This window comes from Antennarius striatus, chromosome 22, assembly GCF_040054535.1.
Source record: "Antennarius striatus isolate MH-2024 chromosome 22, ASM4005453v1, whole genome shotgun sequence".
Taxonomy (NCBI): domain Eukaryota; kingdom Metazoa; phylum Chordata; class Actinopteri; order Lophiiformes; family Antennariidae; genus Antennarius; species Antennarius striatus.
Genome location: NC_090797.1, coordinates 8,329,858 through 8,355,670, shown reverse-complemented (window position 1 = coordinate 8,355,670; position 25,813 = coordinate 8,329,858). Strand labels below are relative to the sequence as shown.

At 40.9% G+C, this 25,813-nt stretch overlaps 1 protein-coding gene across 2 annotated transcripts; it reads left to right on the top strand.

Annotated features, from left to right (window-relative positions):
- The first annotated feature begins 569 nt into the window (after positions 1-569).
- On the top strand, positions 570-25,813 carry LOC137588987 (liprin-beta-1-like). 2 transcript variants are annotated; one of them, XM_068306329.1, is made up of 25 exons: positions 570-708; positions 7,069-7,148; positions 8,673-8,878; positions 9,779-9,859; positions 10,537-10,650; positions 10,765-10,875; positions 12,373-12,465; positions 14,660-14,777; positions 18,070-18,131; positions 18,222-18,288; positions 19,463-19,581; positions 19,792-19,865; positions 20,323-20,359; positions 20,620-20,764; positions 21,631-21,766; positions 21,850-21,972; positions 22,060-22,210; positions 22,646-22,757; positions 22,833-22,921; positions 23,104-23,226; positions 23,320-23,445; positions 23,682-23,870; positions 24,092-24,253; positions 24,356-24,421; positions 24,501-25,813. In XM_068306329.1, the coding sequence occupies exons 2-25, from the start codon at positions 7,082-7,084 to the stop codon at positions 24,573-24,575; spliced, it is 2,646 nt and encodes an 881-aa protein (XP_068162430.1). In that variant the 5' UTR covers positions 570-708; positions 7,069-7,081; the 3' UTR covers positions 24,576-25,813. The 2 variants fall into 2 exon arrangements, with proteins under 2 accessions (XP_068162430.1, XP_068162432.1); XM_068306331.1 differs by lacking the exon at positions 12,373-12,465.

Genomic DNA, 25,813 nt, shown 5'->3' with positions numbered 1-25,813 from the left:
ACATGCAAAAAGTGTAGTATAGAGCGTAAAAGATAATTCCCCATGCGGAACAATAAAGTGGACTTTCTTCTTCTTTCTTTCTTCTTCACACACATACAGTATACAGTATACAACACACACACACACACACACACACATACACACACACACACACACACACACACACACACACACACACACACACACACACACACACACACACACACACAAGTAAAGCGAGCAAGTGTAACTTATTAAAGAATATTTCTTTTCTTCTAGTGAACATCCAATGCAAACTTATCAGCAATGCCAGACAGCTGTGACAGAGATGTGAATTTTTTCCTATTTATCCTACATGAAGTACATTACAATGTACTGAATTATCCAAGAGAATTCTGATTTTTTTTTAAAAAAAAGATTTGATTAGTTTATTTTAATTCTCAATCATCCAGGTCAAAGCAGAACTCCACCGACGTGGACCGATGTGCAGTAGATCCCTGTGGTTGTCAGACTCTAGCTGTCTGAGTTCACGCTTTTATTTTGAAGGCTCTCTTTTCGGATATCCTTCACGTTAGCTTCGCTTGATGCCGAACAGAATGGCTTTTATAACTTCAGAAAAGTTTCCTCCGCTCAGAAATCTAATGGATAGGTGAGCCTCAACGGAGAATCCACCGTGAAAAATTCATGAAGTTTTTGCAGTAAGACAAAGTCACTTCTTGGTCGAAAAATGTAAGTTTGCTGAAGTTTAAATGTACTTTCGAAAGAGTGACTTCGTTACCACTTTAGCTTAATGTGACCGTGAACTTAATTGTTTTTCAGTATTCTCACTAATTGGACGGGATGTAGCCACAGAAGCTATTTTAGCTAACATACTGTCAGAGTTGGCTTTTTAAAAAAAAAAGAAATTCTGGTAACTATACGATAACATAGTTTATCTACGTGCACTGACGGTTTTACAGTGTTAGAGGTGACATAAAAGTCGCAGTGTTAGACCTGCAGCATTTTCTGTGTTTGTTCCATATTCCTCAAACCAAGGTAGACAGCACCAACAACAGCATCTGAACAGAAGCACACACACTTTTACAGCTTGGTAATTCATGCAATGTACCATCCATGGAGAAAACATTTAAAATGTGTTATGAGACAGCTGTATCATCATATATTTTGTAGGTTTTACATAATTTAAGCAGAGATAAAATATGAACCACATATAAACTTGTCAAAAGTACTCAGAGAGTCCTCACATTATCACTGCAGCTGGAAGGTAGGTTCATAATAGTCTTGCAACCAATCCTGATCATTTTTATTAAACTGTAGGATCATCATTGATCAATGGATCATTGTTATGACAACACTACAGTGATGTCACTGTGATGACATTGGATTTTTTTTTTTTTCATTTCGGAACAATTTATAACCTTTACAGATGCTTCGATTCCATTTGAATGAATCTGTATAATCTCAGCTGGTTGCAGTACCACGTCTCTACCACTTTTCTCTAATGTACTGTAACCCAAAAAATATTAACCCTCTCCGAATGGAGATTTTAATATCCCAGATTTAGTTTATGAACTGGGTCATAATTAGTTGTCTAGAATTTTCAAACTAAGAACAAATCAAATCATTCCATGCATAAATTTGGTGAAACTCCAGCCATGCCCAATGACTCCCAGACATTTACTGTAATAGAAAAGACAGTAGCAGCCAATACAGAGCAAGTGGTTAAAAGCTGCTTCTGGTCCAATGTCAACCTATTTCATTATCAGTTTCAGACTTGTGCAGCTTTTGTTAAGACAAACCTCTGTAGCGTATACAGTTTCTCAGGAAAACCCTCACTCCTGAGGCACTGCATGACCTCCTGGCAGCCTTTCCCTCTGCATACGTCTGATTTCTTGGCCTACAGGCATCACTGAAAGTATAACAAAGTATTTGATTTTGTTCTCTGCAAATAACCGTAATTGTATCCCGCTACAATCTCACAGCTATTGGTTGGCTGATCATAAAATCAGTTGCACTCTTGCTTGCACCGCCATATTTAATTTTACAGTAGGAGAATTTCCATAATTACACTGATTTTCATCATGCCCCATGATTGTTTAACAGGCAAACAAATATCTTTAATCTCCTGGCAAATACATTGTTTCCATAGCCGACGGGGATTTATTTGTTGTTCAGACAAAGTCCATGGTTAGACCTACGTCAAAGCAACAGTTAATGTGGCCTGGAGTAAAATCAGCATGGCATAGACTGTTTTCCTAGCTTTAACATATTATTTTTCTTGATATTAGGTGCCAAGAAAATCAAGATCTTATTATTTCAGCCACCTTTTTATGTTCTTGGAATTTATATTCCTTTCATTCTTGTTGCAGTGGTGAACTTTTAAGGGAGGATGTGTCACTTTGGAGTTGTTTACATGCTTCTAAATTGTCATTTGTCACTCAATGGTATGTTTTTAAAGTATCATTTTCATACAAGAGCTCTAAAAGGTGTATTGTTTTTTGCTGTGAGGATTAAAAGTTTGAGTTTGTTGTTGCAGTCTGTGCTGCTGTTGCTGTTAATGGTCATTTCTGACTTAGAGGAAAATGTTTCTCCTGAATGTGCCAGGAACTACTTCCTGACAGGACAGGGTGATGGTCTTCCTGAGTGTGGGGATACCACTGTTTCAAGCTTGTCCATGGTTTCATGCAATGCAAGCACTCCTAACTCATTTGGGTTTGCATAATGTGACCCCATCTTCACAGTAGCAGTCATAAGACTACGCACTAAGAAAAGGCTGCTTCTCTGCTAAGACTATGATACCAAATGCAACAAGAGACAGTTTTTCTTGGCTTGCTGTGACCTTTTACTCAGTTCCTCCTGCCCCCTTCCACAATCCTAATTATTTTCCCCCTCCAGTGTTGATTTCAGACTGTTGTGGATGGGGCCACATGGAAAAACTGCAGTAACTGTTGAGGTGCTATCATGTGAGTCGCTGAAACACAAAGAGTTGTTTGTGGAGAAATAAAGCACAACTTTCAAGTCTGCTCTGTCATTTCTGTCAAATAATTGGACCTCACTGCAGCTCAAAGTGAAAGCTCACCACACTACTTTTGAGAAATTGTAAAAAAAAAAAAAAAGACAATGGTTGACTGATTGGGTTTCACGTGGCTCTGACTGTCTCAAGGGCGTGTCACTGATCATCTCTGCATCCTGAGTTTTGGAATCATTTTCCAGGTAAAACTGAAATAATTCTGGTTCAAAGTTCTCCTAAATCAGATTTATCTTTTTTCCCTTCTCATAGGATAGTATTTCAAATAGAGTAGAGTTGACTGAAGCCCAATAACCAGACTTCAGGAGGTAATGTGCTAGTCTGTAAGATTCATTGTTTAGTTTTATTTTCATTGGTTGATTTTGCATTGGGTTTCAAATCTATTTTTGAATCACATTTTTAAATAAATATTTGTTTCGTATGTCATCTTAAAAGTTGCTAGTAAGTAAATACTCTCAGATTCTTAATTTTACAAAGTAGAATGAATGCAATGTTGAGCCCTGTGGGACATTTTTGCCAACTTTTCAGTAAGTTAGTTTCAAACGGATAGCAAGAAGGATATGAGTTGTTTTGACTGTTACTGGTTTTCATCTAAAGCCTCAGACTCAAAAATGGTGCCACCAGGTTTAAGTTTTATCCACCATGCATTTCGTAATTGTTGACTGCTACTGCTTCCAGTGTCATTGCAAGAACTAATAGTGCTTTCAGTGGTCTGAGCCAGTTACATTCTGAACTGCACATCTGTAGTACAGCACAGCTGGCAGGAGGCTTTTAGAGTAGGAGCAGACACACAAGGTTGTGTGTGTGTGTGTGTGTGTGTGTGTGTGTGTGTGTGTGTGTGTGTGTGTGTGTGTGTGTGTGTGTGTGTGTGTGTGTGTGTGTGTGATTTAGACCCCAACCACTCGGCATAAGGTCAAGTAATTCCAGCCTATTTTCTTTTCAAACGTTTTTCTCCCCCTCCATATATGCTTTTCCATCTGGTTGATGTTAAAACCACCTTGCAGCATGAGAAGTCTGACGTTTTCTTAACAATTATGTGTTGTTCTATAGGAAAAAAACAACAACAAGATAGTGCTGCTTTCAACTACATGCAGCCAGATGGCATCAATATTTTTTAAATTTAAGATTGCCTGTCGTTATATTTTATATATGTTTGTGTATCAGCATCAAAGGCTTGAAGTTGTACTTTGCAATGCATGATTTTCAAGAGTCACTCAAAGAAGACATGGATAGCCCCAGTAGCACTATGTAAATAGCCCAAAGGGTTATGAAACTCTTTTTGATTACTGTCCTTTTGTCCATATACTGTACCCGATACGAACAATCACAGAGAATTACTGCACATTACAACAGAGAAGTGCTCAGTAGCTGTACCTTGTTTCACAGCTTCCTTGATATGAGTATCTGTAGTCTGTTTCTCACCATCTAGTCCTATTTCTTACTTGCACACCCTGTCTATGGTTGTTCATTTGATTACTAGTTTGGATATATATATATATATATATATATATATATATATATAGGTCATAGATATTATGTAACCTTTTTAAAACTGCTCAGAAATCCCCGAAAACATCTGTGACTTTAAACAGCCTGTGCTCAAACTAGAGCAGATAATGTATTTATCAGATACTCTTTTGTGCTCTTCAGCCAAAGTGTTGTTGACCATTTGAAAGTCAATGAGTTCGACAGTGGTCTAAGTGCTGTAATAGTTTGTTTACAACAGTTGAGCTCTATTGCTTTTCATACACTAATAGCACTTGTTAGCATCTTCTATTTTGTCTGAAGGGTGGAAGAGGTCAAGGAGGTCGGCGGGGATGTCGGTACCATGCATGAGTGTTTGGTTTTTTTGGGGAACTAACCTGCTTAGGAATGTGTGTGGTGCTAACTCCTCTGCAGTTGTGTTATCAATCATCATTAGACACTTCTTTACATACCAAAAGTGATGGACCCTCACTTTGGGCTTCCATCTTGAGGTTTTGGTCAGAAAATTCTTTATGGATGACCTGCTCATCATTGATGGAAAAGTAAATGGAAAATGTCTGAGCCTGGCATTTTGAGAGGTCTGGTTTTATAAGTTTTAAGGAGAGGACATACTTTATATCATAATGCGTAGGCATTTTCTACCATATTACCAGCACAGAACCACGTAATACGCCTGGTGTGATTCTTTTATTAGCCTAAAATTCTGACTTACATGTGGACATAATCATACTCTCAATAGGTTGTCTTATAAAATGAATGACATTTTATGTGGTTTTTATCCCAAGATGGCAGAAAAAGTATGATGTCATAGTAACATGCTTTGATCTTGTTTTATGTGTCTAAAATTCTTGAATTAGTTTTTTTTAAATGTCCATTCCCGGAGGGCTGTAGACGATTTTTGCCACGCAACTCGTTGTTTTGTGCCGTGACGCAGGCAGAGAGAATCTGAAGTCTCAACAGCAGCCCATTTTGGAGTGGGACGAGCTTCAGGTTTCCACCATGGAGTGAAAGAAGCAGCTGACCAAACACAACTTCCAGTGTGTTGACAGTGAATCTCTTTTTTTTCATTAAACCCTGGAAATACCTGAAAAGGAAAACACATCAGTTGTAAGATTAATGTATTTGTGGCACTCTACCAGGAATGTTCCAGTGGTACTGTAAAATTCAATTGGATTGCAATCTAATGTACTTTCTGGCTTATTTCCAGAAAATTTGCTTTAAATGAAATGTAATAGTTTCTGTATGCATCCACATCACTGGAGTAATACCAGAGCAAACACACATACACATTAGTAATGTTTGGGATGAAAATTGCTTCAATTTCTGTGGAGTGTTTCGGTGAAATTGAAATACTTAAGACCATTTGTGTTCAGAGAATCCCCACACCACTCATATTGGTGGTATTGGTCTAATTATGCTCTTCATATGCCTCACCAAGCTGGGTGGGACACTGTGACCCCTGAAAGAGAGGAAATGAAGTAAACCCTACAGACCCTGCCCTTCTACCTTGGAAACAAACAGAGCCACTGTCTCAAGTTTGTAGTCCTGGCCTTGAGCTGCTATTTTCATGGACTAACTATCCCAACCCCTTTAAATCAGATCTGGTAGTAAGTGGTCAATTCACATAAAGGAGAGACATGTGATAATTGTTTAAATTCATCAGTCAGGGGGTTAATGTCCAGCTTTGTTATGGACTTTTGCGATGCCGATACTCCAAGCCTTGAGACTCGTGGGAGAATCGTGTCATTATTTCCAGATGGGGTGGTGGGGGTGGTGGGGGGGCTGCCCATGAGGACCCATAACTGCCAGAAGTAAGACCTGTTGGGTAATGAGTCCTGGAGATCTATTTGTTTTATTGTTTCTCGGCCAGTCAGTCTTTTGTGGCAAAATTTGACAAAGCAGCCATTTAAAATAAGAAGAAAGACAGTTTGTGTCATAACAGAATGCAAATAAAAAATGCAATGACGTGCAGGCAGACTGCAGTGTTCAGAGCTGATGCATGTGATGAAGGAGAGGAATGCTCTGAAGAATGACAAATATTGAGGATGTGGCCTCTACTAAATAATTCAGATTATTTTAATGATCAATCAGAATAGACTGTTCTTCAAATTGAATGAAAATTCAGAAAAAAAAGTAATTTTATCTGATCAAGAGTACAAACTCCAAGAATATTTATCTTACTAACTCCTGACATGGAAAAAAGGAAAGAAATCCTGCTTAAAATTTTGGAATCGGCATTAAATCATTAAAGCCAGCTGAATACATCGATTGTTATTTTCTTCAAATCTGACAAATATCTTGATTCTCTGCTTGAGGAAGTCTGAAGAGGACAGATGATTTGATTTGATTGTGAGGTCGTTTTAGTGGTTCCAATGGAAGTTTTGATCCCATGATACAATCCTCTATGTATTAATGAAATGCTATTTTAGATCAGAGTTCTGTTCTTTGCATGTTAGAATCATGTGACACGTTTCATGTTTTTAATTTAGTGATTGAATACTTTTTCTTCAATGCCTTTGCCTTTAATGGCTCCGTCTTGTCTGTTTTGTTTGACTTACTGTTCTTTTCTCTTTCAGAACCCCTGAGCACATGATGATGTCTGATGCCAGCGAGATGTTGGCGGCAGCCCTGGAGCAAATGGATGGGATAATAGCAGGTAACTATACTGTACACAGGAAGACCTGGCTGTAACTTTTTCAAGTGGGCATGGTGTGCTAGGAGTCTGGATACATCTGGAAACAATTGAGTTGCAAGCTGGGAATACTACGTCCAGTTTATCCTCCTTTTGCTCCTACATGAAATTTTATGCAATTCATCTCAATATACATGAAAGCTGGGGATAATGTATACATTGTGTGGCTGGATGACAGGCTTTTTCTCTGTTACTGCTTTCCACCACCATGGGAAATCAAAGTTTCCATTGTCCACGCAGTGACAGAAGCTAATGATTATTCAGGCTCCCTGAGTTTGGAATACAAACTCTTTTTTTGGGAACGTTTGGCTGCACAGAGTAGTTGTGCCACTGCAGATGATGAAGCAGGCTTTGCTCTTAGAGTCCTTATTTTTCCGCTGATGTGTGTAATTATAGCGCTGACCTTTCCAACGGGAGAGAGAGGCGACTGATCACATGATATCCCCTCAATCCCCCCATGTCTACAGAAATCACCAGTAGTCATCAAGCCCCAGTCTTTTACTGTTGGGGAGAAGCCATGGTTGTTTGGATGTTTATTTATTCAGCTCCCTCTTTGTTACCCCTTGACGCATTAATTATGGCTGACATTTAAGACGAATGACAGATGGCGTGGAGTCGACGCCAGCACATGTTAGGAACATCATGCTCTTAAGTTCACTGAAAATCTGCACTCCTGTCTGAAATATCCAAAAGATGATTCACATAGAGACAGGAGGAGATTTTACTGTCATTACTTGCTCATGATGAGTCATATGATGTTAGATAGGATCCCTGTATATTGCTACTTTTTCAGTGTGTTTTATGGATGTGTGTTTGTTGAAAGTTAAAATTTGATTGGTAAACAATGTCGGGAAAAAAAATTGCATAAAAAACTTACAAAAGGGTATTTCACTTGAATGTATGATAAAATAAAAGGTGTAAATAGAATTCTACTTCAAGGAATATAGCATGCAGTCAGCTAACTTAAGCTTATTCTCTGTATTTTGAATAAACTGGAATAGACAGTTGCCAGTGAATGACACGATGACTTCAGGGGTTGAATATATAAATTATGCAGTCATGCAATTCCCCACATTGAAGCAGAATGTGTACATCTCAGCTCAAGATTTAGTCTTAACATGTTTTTAGAGTGCACCTGTGTAAAATTTAAGCAAGAAAATCAAAATCAGATGGATTGCAAAATAAAGTGCGTTGTTCAATCAGTAAGCGTAGCATTGTCAATCATATGAGGAGTATGCAGACAGATTGGGTCAGTCTAAGTTCTGATCCTGAAGTTAATGTTTAATGTCATTTAAAGTCATTTGGTATATCAGATTGTGTCAGATGCAGTGTGGCTTCTGACATAAATCCTTTTTTGTGGAGAATCCAATCAGTGGCATTTGTGTTGTTACAGCCTGTAAGCCCAAAAGGGTTGCTATAATTCTACAATTCTTCATGATTTATGTGAAAATTCCCACATTCCTTAACTCTTCCTCTCCATCATCCCAGGCTCCAAGGCCATGGATTACTCCAATGGGCTATTTGACTGCCAGTCACCCACTTCGCCTTTCTTGGGTGGGCTTCGGGTGCTCCACCTGCTGGAGGATCTGCGGGGAGCGCTGGAGCTAATGGATAATGAGGAGAGGGACAATTTGCGATGTCAGATCCCAGATTCCACTGCAGAGGGTCTGGCAGACTGGCTGCACGGACGACTGGTAAGTGGTCATTCTAGTGTTACTTAGCCATTCATGTGTGGTAAGCTAACAACAGTGAACTCACTCTGTAAGCCAACACAAGTATGTTGATGAATCATATTTAGACTTGATGAGACAGGACAGATTTAGCGCACATGGCAGCTTTAAAACCCGTCAAACACAAAAAAAAATTGCTCACCCTTTCATTAAACCTTGAAAGTAGGCCTGTCAGGGTTTTGGAGTTGCTAGATTTAAACCTTTACATTTCTTTAAAATTTGATCTGCACAATGTGTTGCAAAGTGAATATAACGCCCAACAGTTGTGGATGAAATTATCAGTGCTTTCTGTACTAATCTTCTATGACTTACCCAGGTTTGGATCACACGATTTGGGGCCAATTCCTACACAATGACTGTGTATTGTAAGAATTGTTATGACGTGCATAGTGAGGGATGAGTTTCTATAGGAGTCCTGCTACAAATAGATTCCTTCCTTTGAACTCACATAGACTCATGCCAAGGCTGGAGTTTTTTCCTCTGCATTGCTTCGTTTTTCTGTTTGTGATATTTGGGAGAGAGTGATTTCATTCAATTTAATTAATTCAGTATTGCATTTGAGCGATCTGTTGGTTCTCATATGTTTCTCTGAAAACTCAAATCAAATATCTCGTTTTCCTCAAGGGAAACCATGTAAGTTCATTGTCAGGGAGGTTGTATGGTAGAAAATCTTCATGGCTCAAGGCTGGACCGTGTTTTCATTTGGTCTCCTCAGCCACGGCTGTATTTCACCATGACAGCTAAAGGCTTTGTGCGTCATTTCATCTCAAAGGAAGCAGCGGTCAGGAGCGTTTAACAGATGTACCGGATATACAGCTGTTTGATCAAGCAGTAAAAATCAACATTCATCGATTCTCATTTCAGACAAATGGCCACAGCTCAGAAACTGTCTACCAAGAACGTCTGTCACGACTGGAGAGTGACAAGGAATGTCTTATTCTTCAGGTTTGTGTCCATAATTCTTTATTGTAGTGACAAGAAAGCAGCAAAATTCCTCTTGAAAGGATTTCTACATGGTGGCTGCCTTAAAGGGAAATACCTCTGCTGAGGAGTCCCATGTTAAGAATCAAATTTTTAGTTTTTCCTTGGTCATCTGAACATTATATCAGCTTGAGAGTTTCAAGACACTTTTGATGAGAGGAAATACATTGTTGTGGATATGTTCAGTTATGTCTTTAATGCATTGAGCCATGAGGCATATAGGCAAAGTTTGTAGATCAAGTCAAATCAAACACTGGTTTGGTCAACCACAGTTATTGGTCCTTCTTTACTGATGGTGAAAGAGCAGTAAAATGTTTTATTTTGGGGTTAGCTGTAACCTTTTCCTTTTTCTTGCAAAATTCCTGATGTTGTGGTCTATTTACAGAAACTTTCTTTGTGAGCCTGTTGTTCAAATGCAGCAAATTCTTGTTAACATGCATGTGATCTGTGTGGTTGTGCAAAATGAGAAGGCATTCTACCATAAGGTTGATCAAGACCTGCATTGTACCTGGTGTTTTGAATGGCGATGAGATTATATATTTTAGAAGATTAAGACACCTTGGAAGACTTGCACTATTTGCTGTCTTGGAGCTTTAAAGATTTTACATTGTGATTAATACTAATATCTCACCATTGACCAGGTAAGTGTTCTAACAGACCAGGTGGAGGTGCAAGGTGAAAAGATTCGAGACCTAGACAACTGCCTGGAGCATCATCGGGAGAAACTGAATGCTAACGAGGAGCTGCTGCAACAGGTAGGGATTCTACAAATTTAGTTTCCCTCTCTATGGCTTGGGATCAGTCATCAGAAACCAGGATCTCTCCACTTAACATTAAAAGTCTTCACGAAAGTGCCCCTCATTCCCCAGGAGCTGTTGAAGCAGACCGCACTGGAGACCCAGAAGCTGGAGCTAATGACTGAGGTGTCCAGTCTGAAGCTGAAGCTGGCAGCTGTGGATAGAGATCACAGGGACAATGAGGTACTGCGCTGTTCTTTACATCTATGTCATGTAAAGCTGAGCAGAGGTGACTGAAGGTCTCAGCTGCACCTGCGCCGTCTTTCTTGTTGCTCTATGTTGTGTGACTCTTGACTCCTGGCAGCCTCACAGTCATTGTTTTAAAGTCACACAGATTTGTCTCACTCGACTGGAGGACGAGATCTGTTATGTGGAGCAGCATGAACTTAAGGGTTAGCCAAAACACCAGCAGCTGTTTCCTGCCAGAACACCCCCTCCTCCCAACCATATCCATTCTCCTACCTCTCCTCCTTCCCTGTCCCTCTCTTTCATTCACTGTGTGCTAGCTTGGGCATGGATTTCTGGATTATTATGTGGTGTTTCCAGACAGTAAAAACCTAAAGCGGTTTAACTGAATTGAATACATCTGAGTGTGCTCATTTTGTTTCCATTTAAAGGTCCCATATTATGCTTTTTTAAATTTGTGTCATTCAGCTACTAGATGTCCAACTACACTGTATTTGAAATGTCTTGACCCAAAGTGATCCATGGTCCTCAATATCTTCCATTGAATATTGATAAATCACTTCCGCCCCCAAACGCTCTGTGGTAATGGGGCGTGGCTTTCAGCTCCCTATCTCCTCCCCCCTATTTCCCTCTGAGCTACCTCTATCAACACATACCGTCTTGAACTTTTTTAACTTTCAGTAACTTTAGTACTACGTATTTCGCTCTTATTTTTCTTATGTTTTTCTCTCTTGCTAATAACTGTTGATTTCTCTGCACTGAGCGTAGAGCCGCTTTCTCAGTTGAACTTAACTCCGTTGTTCATGTTGTAAATATACATGGGCTGATCCTATTGAGAACACTGGTAAACATCGCGAAGAATTTAAAACACACAGTGTTTGGAAATGGGACAAAAACCAGTGGCGACGTCAGTAGATGTTTACAGACAGGATGTACGCTGTTTCTTGACAATCGTCAAAGACAATGAGAGATTGCTGGGAGCAAAACTAACTCAGTCTAAATGAAACATGGGAAAGGTAGGCCAAAGCTAGTACTGTATAATGAACTGGCTGTTGGGCGCCGTCCCTATTTTCTCTACAATGAGGAAGTAGAATACTTCTGCAGTCAAAATACATGTGAGGTGTCATGTGATGCCAAAATGACTGCATTTATAAGTTGTCCAGGACATACAAGATAAAGTTCAAAGGTTAAAATGAATTTATGAAAGTATTCCAAAATAAAGTTAAACAATAGTTTGATGAAACTTTATACTGACTGGGATTAAAGTGGTTAATGTAATGGTACTTCTGATGCCTCCCTCTTATCTAGAATTGGTCTCCATGTGTGGATTTATCATGTTTTTCTAGTGGGACATCACTTGGAATACATTTGATGCTGTAAGCAGGAACTCCCCTCCATTAAAAGAAAAACAGACCTGTCTCCCACGCCATTTCCACTAACCTCCCAGCACAGGGTGCCCTCAGTAGGTAATGGGAGTTTTCTTCTCCTCCCCAGGGCTTGTACCAGGAAGTAACAGACCTGCGGTTCAGAGTGACTGATATTGAGAATGAAAGGCTGCAGTGTGATAAGAAACTCAAAGCGACCAAAGTGAGTGCTTCCAGTGAACATACTATTGATGACAAGGGATCTGAATTTAACCTTTGAAATGCCTAATAATGTTTTGAGCCTTTTTATTTTCCCTCAATGATGCTGTTTATCTGCTCCCTTTGCTCTTTTTCCGACTGTTTCTACTTTGATTTTAACTTCTTTCTACAACATGCTAATCTGTCAAGTATCCGAAGTGGAAGGCTCCGCTGTTCAGAGGAGATGAGGTGAACAAGGTTTAATCTCCAGTTTGTTCTCTTTTCCTTTCTGGTCCTTAAGATTCTCTAAACCTGCTACTCCTCCACTGCTGCACGCTGCTTTCCTGACTTTCACCAAACTTGCTGTAAGTGATTCCCCCTTTATCGTTTGCGGATGTGTAATGGAGTCCAATCACCTCACAGCTTTTCCTAAACCATTTTCGTTTTACAGTCTCTTTCTACATTTATGAAGTTACACATTTCGTTTATTGATGCACAAAAGCCTTTGAACACTACTGTGTGTGATGGTTTTTTACTGTGTGTGTTTTGTGAATAGTTAGAGCTTTCATGAAACCATCTCACAAGAACCACACAGTCTTAAGTAGAGAACAGGGTTGAACTAACTTATCTTCTAACTGACCCACAAAACAACTAGTTCTAACGAATGTGCTGAAGGAGGGCTGATCTATCATGGCACTGTAAAGCTCTGGTGTGGCCAGAGTAATTTGTTACAACATGTTTATTGACTTAATAATGAATTTCATCATCAAGCCAATTTGTCGTTAGTTGAGAGCCTTGTTACTTTCTGTGCGAGTGTGTGTATCGACCTTTTTTTCCTGTGTGTCTTTAATAATACATTCAGGTTTATTGTCTTTACAAAAGTATTTTACCAGAAGCACATGTATATGAGATGAATGCAGGTAGTCGTCAACCAACAATTACAAATGCACACTCTAGCTTTTGTTAGTCAATCCCATGCATGCATATTAGTGTGTACAGGCCCCTGTAATACACACAAACACACACAAGGGGGCCTGTAAGCATATAATGGGAGGTAGAGTGGCGGGCAGCCCCTTTGTGGAGCGCCCAAATGTGCAGCTTGTGAGGGGGATGGCACCTTGCTCAAGGGTGCGTCAGTAGTGCTTCAGAGGTGAGCTGACACCTCCCACCGTCAGCTCACACTCTGGGTTGTGTTTTTGGGCGGGAGCGGGAATCGGACCGCCGATCTTGGAACATTGGACAACCCGCTCTAACGCCCACTCTACCACTGAGCCACTGCCACCCCATTTAGAGCAGTGGAGGAGGAGGGATAAGTTATTGTCAGTCATTTATCATTGAAGAGATTGTTGCGTTTCTTACCACTATCATCACTTGCTTTATGTTTTTTTGCCACTAGCACTAGCCTTTACTTTATTAGCCATAATAAATGGTAAAGTATCCAAGGGGGTATGAAGCCTGACGTGCTGAGATACTCGCAGTGACGTACAAGAACAAGATGGGGGAGTTGAGTGGTCGTATGTATGACTGTTTTGTATGTCAGACTTTCGTGTCCTGAGGACTACTTGTATATAAATAAACAGCAGGGGGTATGTATTAATGAAGTACAGTGCGCCCTCGTTCCTCGCGGGTAATTTGTTCCAGGAACCACACGCGATTAACGAATTCCGCAATAGAACGACAAACTATAATTTACAGTAATTTAAACGTTTACAAACCCTCCCCATACTGATATCAAACCACCTTATATCTGTATTACCTTTTCCCACACTCTTATCGACTGTTTAAGCACTTTTGTGTCTCGCATAAGTCTGAGACTCACGGAACATAGCTCACTTCCAGATGCCTTCAGCCAAAAGAATGCGTGTACTGTATCACTTAAATGCCTGCCAAAAATCCGCAATGAGGTGAAATCATGAGTGATGATGCGCGAGGGTGCACTGTATATGTATATCCTGTATGTATATTCAGTATCAGTTGTGTGTGAATACTGTAGGATACAAACAGTATGCACATGCACAACAGTCTATAATATATGTATTAAAATAAATCATTTTTATTCAATAGATTGACATTTATTAAAAGGTAAAGTTATTTTAATCAGCTTAGTTTTGATCTATACATTAACAAATAGCCTGTACTAAAACTTTTGTATTCTCAAGGCTGAATCAAAAAGTAATGAGAACCATAGAATGACTGTGTTTCATCTCCTTTCATTACAGGAGGAGCTGCAGCTCCTGCAGAGACAGCTGGAGGATCGAGAGCTGGAGCTGAGAAGGCTGAAGGATGACCATAGACTGAGAGTGGAGAGCCACAGCAGAGTGGAGGGAGGAGAGAGAGGTGGGTGAAGTTTTAATAACTGTCTGGGATCTCCTGGTTTCAGGGACTATAATATTATGAAAGGGTTTATGAGGATTAAACCATTAGATATTTCAAATTCCAGCAACACCAGACGTCCCTCCAGCAGCCTGCTTGGAGAAAAAGAGCTCATGCTGTCTCATCTTTCTAAAGTCTAATGAGCTGATTTCAACTAAACACCTTATCTGTGTTTGCCTGTTGTCTCCATACCAAACATATCTGACCGTTTGACTCTTCCACCATCTGCCCTCTTCTCTGCGATAAAAAGGAATGCATTTGATTTAAATGGAGACTCTGCTTGTAAACATATCCTGTGAAAAATGATAGGCCTGTTATTTGTAATGAATGAGTGAGTCAGAGGTGTGTGTGTGTGTGTGTCTGTGTCTGTGTGTGAGTGTTGTGAACTATAAGATGCATCAACTGCATCTCCTACCTCCTTGTCATTAGCCCATAGCAGTTAGCTTCTCGTGCAGTTTATAGGCAATCTTTAACCAGACTCAGATTATTATTTATCAGTTATTACTATTTCAGGTTGTGTTAATTAATTTTGATCTGATCGACTCCTGATGGAAATGTTTGAATATTTGAAAACTAATGCAAAAGCTAGAAAGTGTGTTTGATGTTGGTGAGACTAAGCTTATCCATAAGTTGAAAGATTCCAAATGCTATGACCCTCTCAGGCAGCCTTTTCTCTCCCATCTCTTCTCCCATTTCTGACATGATATTACCTTCTTCTCTCTGAATTGAAATTAGTGGTCAGAACAGCTGAATTTGGTATTTAATGATGACAGATCTCCTAGCAGTGTGCCCTCAGTGTGTGGTGGCGCACACAGCTCAACTGTGCTCTCTGTTGTCGTAAGATTTCCTTTTCTCTGGGCTCCTTCAAACAACGAGAGGAAGAAAAACAGCTTTGGTTGTCTGATAAAAATTTGAGATCAGAGTAAGTTGTCTTGATGAGCCTCAAAATGCTCATTAGGATTTCAGACAAACAGACCGCAAATAGACATGCCTCATGAGGTCTAGAGATGAGATGAATATTTTTTGGATCATAGGACCAAGTAGTTGGCACATCTTTCATTTTTTTTTGGCCCTTCATCCTCATTTTTTTTTAGCACTTTTAGTGGATCACATCATGGCGCCGTGCTAAGTGGCGATTGTTGCAGTAGCTCCTGTGTGTTTTTCTTTGATTTTGTGTTCTTTCTCTTAATTTCTAACCTTTCACTGTTGTGTTTACTACCTGTTGTTGCCAAATCAGTGAGGTAACGACTTTTCTGGACGTCTCCTCGACATTTTTGTTACCTTTGTATCCATGGCAACTGAGGGTCCCAGGCGCAACTGCAAGCACATTGCTTACACCTGCGACCAGCTGATGGCGCTGCGCCCCGCTGAGCCACTGCCCGGAGAGAGGCCTGACTTCCCGGAGGAGCTGAGGAGGAGGCATCAGGGCTGCAGAGTTGGGGCAAAGCTGAAGGCAAAGAAGATGAGGTTTCACCCGGCGGTGCCGGTCATCATTACAGGAAACGTGAGGTCTCTGGGGAGCAAGGCAGACGAGCTTGCCACGCTGATTAAAACCCAGAGGGACTATTGTGGTGGGCAGTCCTTGGCAACACCTCCGCCCCCTACTTCACGGAACCAGCAACCTCCCCCACCAGCACCCTGTCCCACATGGCGGTGACTACAGACCAGCTTAGGAGACAGCTGGAGAGACTCCACCAGAGGAAGGCTGCCAGCCCTAATGGTATCAGCCCCAGGATCCTGAAGAACTGTTGCCCCCCAGCTGCCTCCTCATCATTACAACCTGAGCCTGAGTGAGGAGAGAGTCCCGGTGCTGTGAAAGAAATGCTGCTTGGTTCCTGTCCCCAGGAAGTTAGCCCCATCAGCGCTAAATGATTACTGACGAGTTGCCCTCATATCCCACCTGATGAAGGTGCTGGAGAGGCTGGTCTGGGCCCACCTGAGGCCTCAGGTGAAAGGGCTGCTAGAACCTCTGCAATTCACTTATCAGCCCCACTTGGGAGTTGATGACACCGTCATCTACCTGCTGCAGAGAGCCCATTTGCATCTGCATGGTGGGGGGAAGCACTGTGAGAATCACCTCCTTTGATTTCTCCAGTTCTTTTAACACCATTCAGCCAAGGCAGCTGGGTGAGAAGCCACGGGGGATGGGTGTCGACAACTCCACCGTCTCCAGGATCAGCGACTACCTGACAGATAAGCCAGTTTGTCCGTCTGGGCAGTGTTCTGTCTGACGTGGTGTTCAGTGATACAGGACCCCCTCAGGGAACTGTACTGTCCCCTTTCCTCTTCACACTGTACAGGACTGATTTTCAGTACAACTCCAAGCCATGCCACCTACAGAAGTTCTCTGATGACTCGGCTTTTGTTGGGTGTATAAGTGAGGGGAGGGATGGGGTGTACAGAGTGGTGGTTGATGACTTTGTGGAGTGGGCTGGATGCAATCACCTGAGGGTGAACGTTGGCAAGACCAGAGAGATGGTGATCGACTTCAAGAAGAGAAGCGTGACACAACCACTGTGCATTCTGGGAGAGGCTGTAGAGGACATGGAGGAATACAAGTACCTGGGCGTGAAGATCAACAACAGACTGGACTGGAAATCCAGTCTGGAGACTGTGGAGGCTGTGATGGAGAGGAGGGCTCTGAACAAACTGTTATCCATCATGGATAACCCTGCTCACACTCTCTACCACACACTGGATGGACAGCGGAGCTCCTTTTCCAAAAGACTGCTACAGCTCTGCTGTCAAAGGGACAGATCCAGGAAGTCATTCCTGCCACAAGCCATTGCTCTATACAACAGCTCTAACATATCAGAGTTCCACCAATCTGATGTTTAGATATGGCTTTCATTAAGTCCTGTGTATTGCCACTGAGGGTCAAACTATTTCACTACTAGATACTAGGGTATTATTTATTTATTTTTTTAAAATACTATTATTATTATTATTTTCTCTTTCCCCTTATGTCTTAATTTTTCTTCAACGTATATTTTCTCTGTTTCTGTTTGTTCTGTGTGTCTGAATGCTGCTGCAACATTTAAATTTCTCAGTTTGGGATCAATACAGTACATCTCATCTCATATTGGAGTCAAAACGTCACTGCAACAACAAACTAACTGATCAGCACACTGAACCCCTTGGATCAATATTTCTTGTCTTTGCTGTTGGATTTCAAGGTTTCACTTGAATGGAATGAGTTGAATGGAACGTAAGCTGACCGCAAGTCTAAAGCATCTCCTTTTGATCTGTCTTTCAGACACAGAAATGTTGAAAATGAAGAGGGTGTTGGAATCGCTGGCATCATCTAATGATGAGAAGGTGCAGTACAATGTGATGTGCTTTTCAGCAGCTGGGGCTGGTTTACTGTAAAGCAGCTGGAATTGGAAGATCAGGTCTGTTTATCTGCAGGAGCGAAGGATAAAAGAGCTGGAGGAGTCTCTGACCAGGTGCCAGAAAGTCCAGGAGCAGGTTAAAGGTCAGAGAGTGATTCAACTTCAAGCACGATACTAACAATCACTATTTACTGACTGTTACCTGGTTTGCACGACGTGTGTGTTACTGTCATGACATTAATGAGTCAACATTTGGAGGTTTTCAGGCAGATTTTAAAACATGGTTTCAATTTGCAAAATGGGACCTAATTTTGAACTTTATATCTCAAACAGCACCAACAAAAAAGAAAAAAAACAGAAAACAAAACATGTGTGTTAAATCAGGACATTAAAAAAAGTCTACTCTCAGTTCAATGCTGCCAGACAGAACTTTTCTTTCTTTAAACCAAAGTCTGCCGACATTCATGCTTCATTGCTGTCAACATAAATAATGAAGTCTGATGTAATCAAAGGAACACATTTGTAATTATTTTTAACTTTATTTAATATACAGTAATCTACAGTACAGTAAAGCGAGGATGCCTGAAGGACAGGCACTCAATACAGTGAAACTGCTCTGAGTGTGTACATCCACCATGGCCTAACAGTCTTTTTTTTTTTTAATTAAAAGCTCACCCAAATTCCAACAAGCCTTCAGAATGGATACTCCTGGATTCACGTCTTTATACGTGTCCACTCTGAAACTATATCAGTTCTCCCTCACTACGCACCAAACCCTTCTAGCAAGCTTCAGTAAAATCCAGTGGATAGTTTATGCATAATAGGTGGAAATGGTTCAAAAATCTACGTTAATTTTCATTGGTTCTTCCCTGCCACATATCCAGCCCTCCCACCATGTTTCACAAAAGTCCATCTGGTATTTTTGCACGAGCGTGCTGACAGACAAACGACTGATCCCGATGAACACAGAGCTCCTTGGCAACAATAACAGGGAACATGGTTGAATGTCGTTTCTTTTCATTTTTAGGGTAATGTGAAAGAAGATACTATACTGATTTCTAGGTTTTACTGGTAAACAGTTGGTAAAATTTTTTAATAATCTGTCCATCAGAGTAGACTTAAAATCTGTGTCAAAAGAGATCAAGTAAATACTGTTGAAATGATTTAACAACTGTCTGGGTTTCCATGATCCCCACCATCTAAGCCACCAATGTAAATCAAAATAAGTTGTAACCTACATTCATGTAGTCCTACTGTTATTGTCCTAAAAAGAAAAGGGATAAACTGTTTACAGTAATTCTCTGACTGTCCTTCCAGAGAAGTTAAAGGAAGATGATTATGAGGATATCCCAGATGATCTCTCAGTTCCTGTATCCATGGAGGTGGATCAAGTGACCCTGGCACTGGTGGGGGAGGCAGGAAGGAGCTCTGGCGAGGTAAACACGACCTCTGTCAAAACAATTCACATACAGGATGAACCCCAGACTGTGGGCTTCCTTTTGAAAAGCTCAATTTCAGCCTCCCACTCTGAAATTGCTCTTCCCAGGATTTCAGAGATTCTGTCACTGTTATTATTTTTTGAGCTGTGAAAGTGTTTCACTGCTGAGAAAATGTGATCTATTAATCCTGAGTCTGTGTTGTCTCAGTCCACCCCGTGTATAGCAGTGCTGTCTGAAATGAATGAACTGGACAGAGAGCGACAGTTCCATACAGCTGAGAGGTAAAACTGACTTCAGTCTGATTCTTAAATCAACTACTAACATGGAGTCTCCTCAAGGAAACTGTTTCTTAATCCTTCAGCAACACATTAAATGTCTTCAGGAGCTGAAATTACAACCCAAAACCATGGCACAGTTGAAACATACAAAACAGCCTCTATGACAGAATTGTTGATATGAGATATGATATGAATAATAAAAATGATTATTTCACTGTGAATCATGTTTTTTTGTTTTTACATATCTTAAATTACCTTTAAATATTTCATTAGTATACTTTTACCTAAGTTCTATTTTTGGTTCAAGAAATACTCAGTATTGTAACGTTTAATTATGTGGTTTGTCATCAAAGTCGACGTGCCTCAGTCTGACTTTATGTGGAGGATGTTTCAGCTGCTGTCTATAGCTACCTACTGTTTAGTAAAATTAAATCACAAATATTGACTCATATCATTTCAGTTCTTCAGACGGCCCACAGCCAGGCATCACTGACCAGGTAAGAAACTGACTTGTGTCCAGCATATGTCAGCATAATCATTTTATTTCCAACCACGTCAACAGAATCTGTTTATTGTTTTTAAGTTCTGACCTTCTGAATGTGAGTTGATCAACATGAGTTGACTGATAGAATAACTGTCAGAGATCATCAGCTGCTAAAGTACGAGCCTGACACCTGGTGGCCAAATGGTGCAACTACACATTAGTATAAACTTGTAATGCTTCATTTCCTTGCTGTTCTGTATTCTATCCTTTTAGGTCAGAAACCCAGCAGGACCTTCTTCTCCTCCTAAAGGAAATATCAGTAATGACAGTTTTGGGACGAAGAAGGCTCGCTCTTCTTTCGGTCGTGGCTTTTTCAAGCTTCGTGGAGTCAAGCAGACGGCCAGCTCTCCAAACCTGGGTGATTCTAATCCCCTCAATGCGATGCTGTCCTTGAACTCATCACATTTGTTATTGACATTTTGAATGGTGCTCATATCATTTCATGCTCTGAAAATTACGAAGACCGCACCTGGAGTGCCAGTGCGCCTGTGTTAGGTACAGTACAGTGGGCTTGTTGGCTTCAGTACGGCTGCTCTGGATGATGCAGCTGGACATGAATGAAGACAGCACTGACACCTGAATGTGTTGAACTGATGATCACATACTGTGATAGAACCTTTTGAACCTCTAGTGCTCCTAGCTATCATTTCTTACAGATTGTGGATCAATCAGATGTTTTTCTCTTTGCTTCATTTTAAAGAGTAAAAACTTGAAACTTGAGTGACTCCTCTACACCCTGATTGAAAAGGTGCTTTGCTGTGGCCTTAGCCATTTCTGTCCAGCTATCTCTATCCATGATTTTAATCTGCACTGAAGACAATGAAGCTGGGAAGCATTTGTAACTTGCCAGGTGGTGCATGGGTGGTGTCAGCTGTAAAGCTCCTGTGGTTTAGTTTGGGTCATAGTGGTGCTTCTTTAGGTGTTGTGCTGTAGTTTAGTTTTAATCTCAGGCTTGGTGGATGGGCTTTGCTAAAGTGCGTCTGCATCATTACATTCAGGTCTATTAACCCGAATATAATGAATATAATGATTTTTTGGCATTGATTGAGGACAGTGATATCCTCTTGATTGGGCATTTTTGTCTCTTTTATGTATGTACAAGGTTGCTATCTTTGTATTATCTTGTATATTTTAAAATGTTGACGGTGATTAAGTGCACCTTGCCCAAGACAAATTTCCCCCGTATGGGATAATAAAGTATATTTTATCTTATGACGTTAACAGCTGAGACAGAACATAAAGGCACGGAGCACCTGGACTTGGCCGGCGTTCCTCCACAGAAACCACGTGATGAAGCTCCTCTGCCATCCTCACCGGAAACCAAGAAGAAATCAAGAGGCTTCAGGAAGTTCTTTGGCAGGTAACATTCAGGGTCAGCTGTGTTTCAGGACATACTGTATGATTTCATTATTTTTGGTCATTCCTGATGTGATCTTCTTGCAGACTCAAGAGGAGTCACTCCACCTCCTTCAACCTTGACGATGCAGCAGAAGTGGAGTTCAGGAGGGGTGGAGTCAGAGCTACAGCTGGCCCACGACTCGGCTGGTCACGTGAACCTAAACACAGGTAGGCTTCAGGTGACCCTTTTGTCTATCATTACCTTGTCTCCTAAAATGTCATAATATTTTACTATTTTATTTATTTCCCCACCAGTGCCACAACTGTTCCTTTCTCCTGCTGGAGTAGAGATGAAGTGTGCGGATGGCTGCATGAACAGGGTCTGGGCTTATATGTGGCCCAGTGTCAGAGCTGGGTCACATCAGGACAAATGCTGCTGCAGGCCTCCCAGCATGAAGTAGAGAAGGTGACCAGTGGATGATAAAATATTGTTATTTAGGGATCAGATACATTGAATTAAAACATTTAATTACTTTAAGAGAACTTACTTACATTCACCAGAATTGATTAATTGGAGTAAATAAAAATCAAACTGCAGCACAGTAATAAAATTCACAAAATTCAACTAATGAAAATTTATGTGACTCAGTTTTAAAGTCATCAGGAAAAGTAAGTCAAACAATAAAATAAAATGAACCTGTTTTGGATTCAGTTGAACAGGGTGACTTATGGCTGCTTTCACATTTTTACTAGTTCAAATCCCTTTTAATGCTTCTATTATTTACTGTACAATCACAGTTGACCTGCTGACTCCCACATGTGACCGTGTATTCCTACTTTGTGACACTGCTGCAGTTACTAGAGTGTTGAGAATTATTGTTGTTTGTTTGTTCCTAATCAGGAGTTGTGCATGAAGCAGCCTCTTCACAGGAAAAAGCTGAAGCTGGCTCTGCAGGCTCTGGGGTCAGAGGAGGAAGACCTCCAGGGCAAACTGGACCACAACTGGGTGACCAGTGAGTCATGTCATCATCATGTGAAATATAAAAGACTGTATTTTTATGGATGACACTCGCTGCTGTTTATTGTAGGGTGGCTGGATGACATTGGCCTTCCACAGTACAAGAGTCACTTCGATGAGGCTCGTGTTGATGGACGCATGTTACACTACATGACTGTGGTGAGCTGGCAGGAACTTAAAAATCTTATTCTGTCGATGTGGAGCCTGGAAGATCAAATTTCTTTAACATTGATGTGATAAAACTTGATAGTTTAAGTCATCCTCTCTGTTCCATTCTGATTGAACATCCCATCTGAATAAGTCATTCAACAACTGACCTGTGATAACTTTTTTGCCCCCAGGAGGACTTGCTGTCTCTGAAGGTGGGCAGCGTTCTCCATCATCTCAGCATCAAAAGGGCCATCCAGGTCCTCCGCCTCAACTCCTACGATCCCAGCTGTCTGAGGCGGCGACCCTCTGATGAGGTATCACACAGGAAGCCACTACCTGCACTTCCCTTTTTGTTTAAAAATGCTCTTGGATGTGTCTCTAATCTATTTATACTTTGTCATGTCCAGAACAACGTCACCCCTGCAGAGATCTCCCAGTGGACCAACCACAGAGTGATGGAGTGGCTCCGTTCAGTGGATTTGGCAGAATATGCTCCGAATCTGAGGGGCAGCGGCGTCCATGGAGGGCTGATGGTGAGGGCAGGGGGGTTGCATGAGAGGTTTTTGTGGTCCAGGTAATGTGTGATAAAGTAAAAAAAAAATAATCATGTGACATGATTTGAGATGTAGCAACATCTCAACCAATGAAAAAAATAACTAAATGTAGTTATAAGCTATTAAATTCGACAGCATGATTATTGCAATGACGTTTGCTTTGTGTTTGTTCTGTTGCCTCACCATGTTTTATCAAACCTCGGCTCGCTCTAAAGGTTCTGGAGCCTCGATTCAATGTGGAAGCCCTCGCCCTGCTGCTCAACATCCCTCCCAACAAAACCCTGCTGAGACGCCACCTGGCAACACATTTTCACCTGCTGATTGGTTCGGAGGCTCAGAGGCTCAAGCAGGACTGCCTGGAGAACCCAGACTACACTGTCCTCACCGCCACCGCCAAGGTCAAGGTAACTGCTGAGGAGGACATCATAGACAAATCTGTCGTCATTTCACACACTCCTGTCATGGGTCATACAGCCGCGGCTTTACGACTGTGGTCGCTTGGTGAACTTTACCACGACACATCAGGAGCTATTTTACGATAAAATGACTGTGTTATGAAGGGAATTTATCAGGTAATGTGGAAGTCGTTCATCGCATTTTAAACCCTCAACTTTTCTTCCTGAAGCCTAGACGCCTGTCTTTTGGCGGTTTTGGTACTTTGAGGAAGAAACGTCAGGATGACGGAGAGGAGTACGTCTGCCCTATGAATGTGGAGATGCCGAAGAGCAGCAGCTTCCAGAGGGGAAGGGTCCGGATCTTTGACGACGGCCTTGACCAGCTGGAGCAGGTATGCAGACACTTCTGCTGCTTTTATTATTTTTTTTAAATATCAGGAAAAGTTCTGTTTCAACTTGAGCTTTGCGATTTAGTTTCTAAACATTTCCGGCAGATGGAGGATTCTGAAGGGACTGTCAGACAGATCGGAGCATTTTCAGAAGGAATCAACAACCTGACGGTGAGACGCTGACCTCTTCTATGGGATTAGAGCACAACCTTGAGTCATTTCCTTCAACCTCTGCTCCTCTGTGTTTCAGAGCATGCTGAAGGACGAGGACTTCCTTCAGGAGATCCCTGTTGGGGCAGCAGAAGCCGGTAACTCTGGTCTTTGAGTTGTTGTGCACAACCCTCCGCCTCCCACCAACTCTTGTAGTAGAACCAGAGACCTTTCCAGTATTTTCTACATTCAGCCGTTCTTTCATGTTATATTTATTGAAGCCGTCCAAAGTATAGTGCATGAACAGAAAATGCAATATTTAATGCATTAATGTACCTTTTACTGCATTTATTTTATAATTCATGTATTAGTGTTTTATTGGGAGTATCAGTGAGGAATTTTTGTATAATCCCAGCTGAGTTTTTAATTTTTTTTTTTTAATTTGTGGTACGTAAAGTTAAAACATTTTCATTCCTGATGCAAGTAAGTCACTTCGAGGCATCTGGCTGCAAAGAGTTGTACATTTCTGTCCACTATGAGGAAGGTCAATGATGTTTTTATGGTGTTGACGAAAAAGCAAAAAAAAAAATTCCTGTATTTCTACTTCAGTCTATCTTCACAGGAAATGTCCTCAGAGGTGTATAACCTACAGACCTCGGTCAGGTTTAGTCTGGAACTAATGTCTGGTCAGATGATGCTGCTGAGAACTTACTATTTTTCAGTGTTGGGGCCTCAGTTTTATCCACCTCAACCTTTAATGTCGGCAGTTATAAATAAGAAATCCTGGATAAATCAAATCAAACCTGTGCATGTCTGGAAATCACCAGAGGATGGGAACATTTTTATTAGATCTCATTCTGAGAAATATTTCTCTTGATGGTCAGAGGATTGCTGCTGCTCTTATAGTGCAAGTACCATGAAGACAAGAAGCTCTGGACATCAGGATTGTTATATCTATAAAAAATCCGGTTGTGAAATTTTCAAATCACATAAAAAGTTCTCATCCTCAAAAGACCAAAACTAACATCTTATAAATGCGTCTCGTAGCGTTTATTTCCGTGGTTGTTGCAGCCTTCTGTAATGCAGGTAAAACTATTTCATGTAGTTTTAGATGCTCCAAATGTTAGCGGCTGCAGCTTCAGATAATCACAAATGGTGTTCAGATTCTGTCTTTGTGAAGTTGAACCAATTGAGGCAGGTGTGGGTGAACCGTACAGGTGTTGGTGGTTTATTTTCTCTGCTTCTGGTCTTCATGCTAAGCTAATAAACTCCTGGCAATCCCCCTTTATGTAACATCAGTTTTATTGATCTTCTCATGAAACTATGGAAACTTTTCTACGAGACACGGCTTGATAGAAATAAACATGTAAACCAAATTGTTTTAAAATTTTTCTAATAAAAATGAAAACTGCT

What these genes read in the sequence shown, in the direction of transcription:
- LOC137588987 (XM_068306329.1), top strand. Translation starts at nt 7,082, where the DNA reads ATGATGATGTCTGATGCCAGCGAGATGTTGGCGGCAGCCCTGGAGCAA. An exon ending in AGTCCAGGAGCAGGTTAAAG is followed by an intron (nt 18,289 to 19,462) that starts GTCAGAGAGTGA and finishes CTGTCCTTCCAG; the next exon opens with AGAAGTTAAAGGAAGATGAT. An exon ending in GGACCACAACTGGGTGACCA is followed by an intron (nt 22,758 to 22,832) that starts GTGAGTCATGTC and finishes TGTTTATTGTAG; the next exon opens with GGTGGCTGGATGACATTGGC.